Source organism: Chrysochloris asiatica, unplaced genomic scaffold (assembly GCF_000296735.1).
Source record: "Chrysochloris asiatica unplaced genomic scaffold, ChrAsi1.0 scaffold00169, whole genome shotgun sequence".
In the NCBI taxonomy this organism is placed as follows: domain Eukaryota; kingdom Metazoa; phylum Chordata; class Mammalia; order Afrosoricida; family Chrysochloridae; genus Chrysochloris; species Chrysochloris asiatica.
In genome coordinates, this window is record NW_006408687.1 from 1,097,708 (window position 1) to 1,106,628 (window position 8,921).

At 35.3% G+C, this 8,921-nt stretch overlaps 1 protein-coding gene across 1 annotated transcript in view; it reads left to right on the forward strand.

The window, feature by feature from the left end:
- Positions 1-423: 423 nt before the first annotated feature.
- The window catches only part of AFP (alpha-fetoprotein), a 25,127-nt gene continuing 16,629 nt past the window's right edge, over positions 424-8,921 (forward strand). The window contains exons 1-6 of the mRNA XM_006871588.1: positions 424-508; positions 1,242-1,290; positions 1,916-2,072; positions 3,802-4,013; positions 5,165-5,297; positions 6,864-6,961. Coding sequence (XP_006871650.1) covers positions 424-508; positions 1,242-1,290; positions 1,916-2,072; positions 3,802-4,013; positions 5,165-5,297; positions 6,864-6,961 — 734 coding nt within the window. The remainder of the gene's footprint in view (positions 509-1,241; positions 1,291-1,915; positions 2,073-3,801; positions 4,014-5,164; positions 5,298-6,863; positions 6,962-8,921) is intronic.

The window sequence follows — 8,921 nt, forward strand, 5'->3', positions numbered from 1 at the left end:
TTGTGTCTTTGACATTTTAGTTAGCATTCAAATGCTTTACCCACATCACCACCAGAGTTCTTTTCATTATGGCCCCATTAATGTTTTCATTTGAAAGGAATGAATTACCCTACAATTCTGAGGGGAAATCTTTTTGAGATTTGAAAAGAGTATTTTTTACATTTGCAAATGGAATGAATTTGCAACACTTTTTTTTTCTACCTGAAGAGATCTGTGTCCTTGAACATAAAATACAACTAACCCCCTTGCAGTTAATTATTAGCAAATGGTCTGACTGCAACCTAAAGAAATTAAGTTACTGATATAAAATACAAAAGTTACTAGTTAACAGACATTTGTTGAGAAAGGTATAAAAGAATTGCAATATGATTTTTCCATATTCTTCTTCCACCATTGACAACAAGAAGAAACTAACCAATGACCATGAAGTGGATTGTAGCCATTTCTCTAATTTCTCTACTAAATTTTGCTGAATCCAGAACACTGCATAAAAATGCATATGGAATAGGTAAGTTATTTTGTGTATTTTTGGCCTTTTCTCTATATCAAAATTCTTAAAAGGTCTTAACTCTGTATTTATTCATTTATTACTTGACTTACTTTCATACTTATTTTTCTACACTGAGGAAAAGCATTTAATTGCTTGACATATTTTAATGAAAATTAAACTTGTTACTTTAGCATTATGTGAAATGGTTCAAATGCTTCATGCTAAATTAATTTTATATACATTATTCAATTGACATACATATTAACTTTGCAAACGGTATAAATATGTGTTAAGTCACAATCCTGTCTCCTTCATGTATAAAGCTCTCTCAGCTTGGTAAAATAAATAATATCTTCATTCTTTATATCAGGGAAATGACTCATTGTTTCAATATCTGAACAAGAAACACCATGACAAGCAGGTTGTGGTACAGTCCTTTTGAAAAGGATGACTGAATATATTTTTGACCATTGGACTTTCAAGCTAATTAGAGTATCATAATAAAGATGAAAACCAAATAATCAGAGATAAAATCTGAATTTTACTGCTAGGTTTGCTAGCAATTATTCTTGTTGGTTTTGTTTCCTAGTTAAGTACAAAAGTTAGATGTTTTGATAGATGATATGTAATGTCTCCTCAGTTCTGAAATCATATAGTTGCAACTTAATTACAAACATTTGCATGTAACAATGATTTCTTGCTTCATGGCAGTTGAAAACAATTTTTCATGTGATGTTATTTTGCTTTTCAGCTTCTGTATTGAATTCTTCCCAATGTTCTTACAAGACGAATTTAGCTGAGTAAGTTTTTCTCATATAAATCCAATTTAGATATGCTAATCAATAATAACTTTAGTAAAGTAATAAAATGACAAAATTGGACAGTCCTGTATGTTTTCAAAAGCACAAAAGCAAATTGAAGAGCACCAACAAAGTTTATTTATAAGAGAGATGATTCTGGAAAGGTTGAACTATTGGTTAATTCTTGACTCCTTGAAATTCCATGGGTCAATCCAAAATAGATTCAAATGAGGAGCAAATAAATGAGATCAGATCTTAGAAACTGAAGACTAATTTTGAATAGTAGAAATCATGGATAAATACATATTAGGAATTTTTACAAAGCCAATAGGATAATGACCATATTTCCTATTCTGTAGACTATTTGAATTCTAGAAGCAAATCACGCTATTTGCTTACAGAAGTGAAGTCTTCTATTTTCTGTTAATTGTATTGGGTATGATTTTTTTCTTGAATGCTATGCTTCCATTCCACATTTCTAAAGTTCCCAACAGGAAACTTAAAGTAGTATGCTGTAACTTTTTTTTTTTTTTTTTTTTTTTTATAGAACATTCTACTCACAATATAACCAGAAAACAAAAAGCAAATAAGCAAAACTATAGGAAAACAAGATTTCTTCCTTAAGCATTCACATGCATTTTTGTTTCAGAGCTACCATATTTTTTGCCCAGTTTGTTCAAGAGGCCACTTATCAGGAAGTAACCAAAATGTCAAAAGATGTCTTGACTGTACTTGAGAAACCCACTGGCAGTGAGCAGCATGCAGAGTGCGCAGAAAACCAAGTGAGTGAATAATAAAACGAAGCACTGTTATACTTAACTATAACAGCCTACAGAAGTGAAGGAATGATATGACAGATACATTTAAATCTTTGAAGAGTTATTATATGAATGGAGGAGAAGTCAATGGATTCTGAATGACAGAAGACGGCCTAAGGAAAAACAATAGGTAGCTTTTATAAGGAGACAATATGCATTGGGACAAGGTACTAAGGTCTTGAAACAAGATTATTTTGGAGGTCTTGGGTACACCAATTAACTTATTTGTATCTCCATTTCTTTATAAGATAAGAAATAATGATAGTTTTCATTTCAGGGTTGTCAGGGAGACTGATATAATCATAGCAGCTGAGTTTCATTTTGGTGTCAAGCATATTGAAACCATGAAACTGGCATAGGACAGGGCAATGTTTCGTTCTCTTATACATAAGTTCTCCATGAGTTGGAACCAATTTGATGGCAAGTAATAACAACAACAAATTTTAAGCATAGACAATAAGATAGTTACTATTTTAAGGATTGATATTCCAATCCTTCATGAAATTGATATTCCATAAGTCCTTCATGAAACTGACAAATTAGAATGAATGAGCAGTGAGTCAGAAGAGACTTTGGCCGGGCCTTATTTCAGGTTATCAACTCTGCTTACAAACATTAATTTTTAAAATCTTCACAATAATCCTAGGAGATAGATGCTAATCTTCCAGTTGAGGAAACTGAGGCACAGAGAGGCTAAGTAGCTTTCTAAATGAAGCAGAAAATGGCATAATCAGGATTTAAACCTGGCAATCTGGCTCTTGAACTAGCCCCCATAGTGACTTCATACAGTATACTCTTACTGTATATTTTTGTTGTTGTTAAGTGCCAATAGTAACCTGTAAAGGGTTTTTGAGGAGGGGCTGGTGAGTTTGAACTGCCGACCTTGTGATTCAAATTGGCCTTGCAGTCCAGTGCATTATCCTACAGCACCACACCAGGACTGCCCATTACACACCAGTAAATGTGAGGTGCATCTACAGAACTAGGATTTGAGATTTAGCAAACTAAGTCAACTAAAGTAACAGTACCCAGCTAAATTTGAATTTCAGATAAGCAACAAATACATTTTATTTAGTATGAGTTGTTCAATGTAGAAACTCAAATAATAGTTATTATTGTTTATTTTATTTTAATATAAAAAATACCTTTACGATAATTATTATTAGGTGCCTTCAAGTCAAATTAGACTCACAGTAAACCAAGCGACAGAGTAGAATTGCCCCAGAGTATTTTGTAGACTGTAATCTTTAAAATGGCATATCACCAGATCTTTCTCTCGCTAAGGTGCCGGGTATGTTTTAACTGCCAACCTTTTGGTTCCAAACAGTAGGCACTGAACTGTGAACCACAAGGTTCATGGTTCAAGCCTGCCAGATGCTCCCTGGTCAAAAGGAGGTTTTTTTTGGTTTTGTTTTCTGCTCAGAAACCCTATGTAGGGTTGCTGTGAATCAGCCCACTCAAAAACACTTATCAACAATAATGGTCATGTATATTATTCAAGTTTGAAAACAAAAATTTTATCTCTGAAAGGCTTTAAAGAAAGCTCTTTCTTCAGGTTGAAAGAAATATGTTGGATTTTATATAAAGAACTATTTTCTCAACCCATAATTCAGTGTTTGGCTACTAAAAATCTTTTCATATGCTTTATTTAATTATAAGTAAAATTAATTCTCAAAAAAACACATTTCTATAGCTATCTGCTTTTCTGGAAGAAATTTGCCATGAGAAAGAAATTTCTGAAAAATATGGACTTTCAGATTGCTGCAGCAAAAATGAAGAGGAAAGACATAATTGTTTACTAGCACACAAAAAGGCTGCTCCAGCAACCATTCCACCCTTTGAACTTCCAGAACCTGTCACAGCTTGTAAAGCATATGAAGAAAACCCGGAAACATTCATGAACCGGTAAGTATCCATTATGAAAACCCCAAATCCAAGCCCACTGCCATCAGGTCAATTCTGACTTGTAGCGACCCTGTACAGGGTTTCCCAGACTGTAAATCTTTACGGGAACATAAAGCTTCATCTCAGCTGGTGGGTTTGAATCTCCGACCTTACAGTTATCCTACAGTACCACCCGAGGTGAAAATTCCCCAAAGAGAGCAGAATCCCAGCAGACTGAAGTATTTCTGCAATATACAGATGCATTACAAAGCATTTAAAAGAAGAAACATATGTTTGGTATCACATCTGCTTGAGGTCATGTCCTAGGAAATTAGGGGATCAACTTTTAGTGAGTTTTGTTTCTTCCTTGTGATAGCTTCAATATAGACAACAAATCAGACCTACCAACTGTTCCTTTAATAACTTATATGCATCCTGCTTACCTCCCCGCTTCCACCACCCCCAACTAAACTCTGCATTTCAGCTTGCCCAAGATACACTAGTATTGCTCCAAAGTACTTCTTGCAGAGCCAAATAGTTGGTGTTTTGGGTTCAATAAATTGCCTGGTAATAATAATAAGAGATCCAGGAATGTTTATGATACATAAACATGGGCTAACATTTGTTGAGCACTTAAGATGTTATAGGATGAAGATGCATACTTGGAATATTGATTTGATTAATGTTCACAAAAAAACTTTGGCACCTGCTCCTCCACCTCGTCTTTATTCTTCTTCCCATTTTGCAAGTGACAAAACTGAGACTTAGAAAGTTACAACTGTCTGAACTTACACAGCTAAAATGCTGTCCAGCTGGGATTTGAACCCAAGTTCTCTGTGAAAGCTACTTGTAACTCTTAATCAATTCTCTCTCCTATGTTGTTGCTTATACTAGTGTATAGACAGCCTGCCTTTAGACCATCTCTGCCATGGAGACTACCAAGATGGATCATTCCAGTCTGTACTGATGAGGAAAAAAGAATCCACCTTTTGCTTTACCTAGTTTTCATAAAGATCTTTAGCTAGGGACATTTTTTATTGCATATAGAAAACCATATGCAACCTTTTCCCTTTAGAAACACAATAAACAAGTTCTAGAGTCTAGGACCAAACATTAATAGTCCTATTTTTTTTTTGTGCTTGTAAATCTTATGGCTCAATTATGTTTCACAGATACATCTATGAGATAGCGAGAAGGCATCCCTTCCTGTATGCACCTACAATTCTTTATGCAGCTTCTTATTATGACAAAATAATTCCACTCTGCTGTAAAGCTGAAAACGCCATTGAATGCTTCCAAACAAAGGTATGTTTGTGGATATATAAGCCAATGCCTTAGTCTAGCTATGACTATGACTCATCACAATGAAACCCAGTGAAAAGAGCAATATACTGATGTGGGCTAAGCAGTGTTTTCAGAATAGAACATATTTTAGCAGTTTGATATTCTTTATGCTAAAAAATTAGATTTTCTGTTTTTGTGTTTATTCATTCATTCAGTCAACAATTATTTTATTATTCAAGTGTATTTGGTAGGATAAAGAATAGAAGAGAGAGGGAGAGATAATAAAAAATGTTAATGAGAGAAAAGTTGTTATTGCTGTGTGTTGTCACTGATAACCGTCACTGTGATTCTGACTGATAGCCACCTGTATAGGGTTTCTGAGAGTGGCTGGTGGGTTTGAACTACAGACCTTGCAGTTAGCAGTCCAGTGCTTATTCTATAGCACTACACTAGGATTGAGAGAAGAGTTGCTGTTGTTAAGTATCTTCAAGTTGATCCAACTTTGTATAGGGTTTCCAAAGCTTTAAATTTTTGCAGGAGCAGAAAGCCTCATCTTTCTTTTGTTGAGCATTGAGCTGTTGGTGGGCTTGAATCTCTGACACTGTAGTTCACAGTACAGTGCTTATTTTATGGATACACCATGCTCTTGGAGAAAAGAGTCGTTGTTGTTGTGTAAAGTGTTGTCTAGCCACATTCTGACCCATAGTGACCCTCAATAGGGTTTCCAAGGAGTGCCTGGTGAGCTTGAACAGCTGATCTTGCTGTTCAAATAGACTTTGCAGTCCAGCTTATTAACCCACAGCGCTACACCAAAAGAAAAGAGTAGAAGGTAAAAAAATATTGAGAAAGATGGAGTAGGAGGAAAAAAGAGAAAAAAACAGAAAAAGTCAAAGAGAAATGTGCTGAATGCTTCATGTTGTTATTTCTATTAATATTTATAACCCTGAAGTGTAAGCATTATTCTCATTAACAAACAAGGAGACTTAGATTTTGAGAAGCGACTACTTTCTTAGGTTCAGAAATGAGACTAATACCATGTGCATTTTGTAGGCCCAAACTGACTTACGAAGTGTGACAACCATCAGAATGTCAAAGAAGGATGCAATTTCACTTTTTGTGACTGAACATATATTTTAAAGAACTGTTGCTGTTGCTGTTATGTGCCGTGGAGTCAGTTCGGACTCACAGCAATTCCATATAGGGTTTCTCCAGAGTGGCTAGGGAATTGGAACTAGTGACTTTGTGATTAGTAGTCCAGTGCTCATCCTATAGCGCCACACCAGGACTCCTAGAAGGCTTGTATATGAGGTGTTTAAAATAACAGTTACTTATGAATTGTTCCAAATATGAAAGTCAAACTATTTTTGTTTTTAAGGTATTTTTAATAAATCAGTGTGACACTGATACATAACTAACCCAAAAGAATGAATGAGTGAATAAAATTATTCAAAATACATGGCATTTAAAATTTTTAGTAAAAAAAAAATATCTTATTCAGCATCATGTTTTATGTATGTCTTTGGTTTTCTAATGATCAGAATCTATAAAAGAATATGCATTTTTGACACTTGTTTCTTCTACATCAAGGCAGCACCTGTTACAAAAGAATTAAGAGAAAACAGTTTGTTAAATCAACATGTATGTGCAGTCATTAGAAATTTTGAACCCCGGACCTTCCAAGCTATGTAAGTTTTAGCTTTGTATGTATGTATGTATGCATGTATGTATCAGACTCTCTATTTACCTAATCTATCTATCTAGGAAAGAAGGTGTGATCTGCAAGCTTACCAGTAATTTGAAACTATTTTTCCAATTGTCTCTTTGTAGAGAATGAGGTCTTCTTTGATGAGCACTAATGTGATTATGAAAAACAAAAAAAATCTTAGAATTGGAGAGTAATAACAAATCTGTTTGCTGTTTAGCACTAAAGCCTGGCTAAGACAATACTTAGAGAAGATTTTTAAGGTTTATATTATTATTTACCAGTTTTTTTAGATACTCTCACATTATGGATGCAGATCAAATGATACCTCATCATTATAAAGTGCTTTCCTAGCTTTCGGAAGTATCATTTGATACTTTTGAGTTTACAAAAACTTTGGGATATTACTTCTGCTTCCTAATTTGTTATGAGGTCCATTATGTCAAACAGTGTTTACTATGAAAACATTCATTTGAGGCAGTAATATTATAAACAAGTGTCAGGAGATTAAGAAAAAGTCCTCTTTGAGGAACTAGCATTGATTTTCCTATCGGATGACAGCAGTGTAACTCACTGAAGCTTGTTTCCTTGCCCTGACTGTTGAAAAGCTCAAAGGCCAGTTTGGAGTTTTTCAATTGAGAACATTAACTCTTGTACTTAGCTACTTAGCATATTTGCTTTTCCTTTTTCCTTGACTGTCCATCTTCCTTCCTTTCTATCTACCTATCATCCATCTATCTACCCATTCATAATCACTGTATCTGTCCTCATTAGGATGAGGAAGGATAAAAACAAAGCAAAAATCCCAAATGGATCAACTAGTTACCTAGCTCAACTTACTCTTTTTCACCCAGGAGTATCCTAAGGTTCAGAGAGTTAAAAGAAATTGTCTAACCCCACATTGCTGGTCACTGGTGGTGGAGGTGGTGGTAACGTGCCGTTGAGTAAGTTCTGATTCATAGAGACACTGCATAGGATTTCCGAGACTGTAAAGCTTTATGGGAACAGAAAGCCTCATTTTTCATCTGTGTAACAGCTGGTAGTTTCGAACTGCTGACCATGAGATTAGCTGCCTGACTCGTAACCACTACCAGAGTTCCTTTGCTGGTCACTTGTTGTTGTTGTTAAGTGCCGTGGAGTCGGTTCCGACTCATAGCGACCCTGTACAGGGTTTCCGAGGCTGTAAATCTTTACGGGAACAGAAAGCCTCATCTTTCTCCCTCGGAGCAGCTGGTAGTTTCGAACTGCTGACCTTGAGGTTAGCAGCCCGATTCATAACCACTATGCTACCAGAGCCCAATTTCTCTTGTTCCCTATCATGACTTGGAGTCCTGGTATGGCGCTGTGGGTTAAAGTGCTGGACTGCAAAGCTGGTTTGAACCACAAGGTCGGCAGTTTGAGCTCAGCAGCCATTCCTCAGAAACCCTGTATAGAGTTGGAACCAACTCGATGGCACTTAACAATGAGGAAACTCATAACTTAGTTTCATTACACCTGCCTTTCTACTATATCAGTGAGCTCTAAACTTCGTATTCTAACAATTGCAACAGTGAGATCATGTATAAGAATCAGAATTACCAGCGGTTTAGAGCTGTGCTGTTCAGTGTAGCAGATACTCGCCACATGTGGCTCTAGAGCATTTGACATGTGGTTAGTGTAAAATACATACCAGATTCCAAAGACTTGGTATGGAAAGTAGAGCATAAGGTATGTGATTAATAGGCTTTTATGGTAATTACATTTTGAAATGCTATTTTTGATATATTAGGTTAAACAGTATATTAAGGAAGTGATTTTAACTTGCCCCTTTTTACTTTTTTAAAGGTGGGTGTTAGAAAAATTTTAATTACTTGTGAGACTCACATTATGTAATCATTGGATGGTGCTGGTTCAATGTACTCGCCAACACTATTTTATGATTAGCTATTTATAGTAGAATAAAA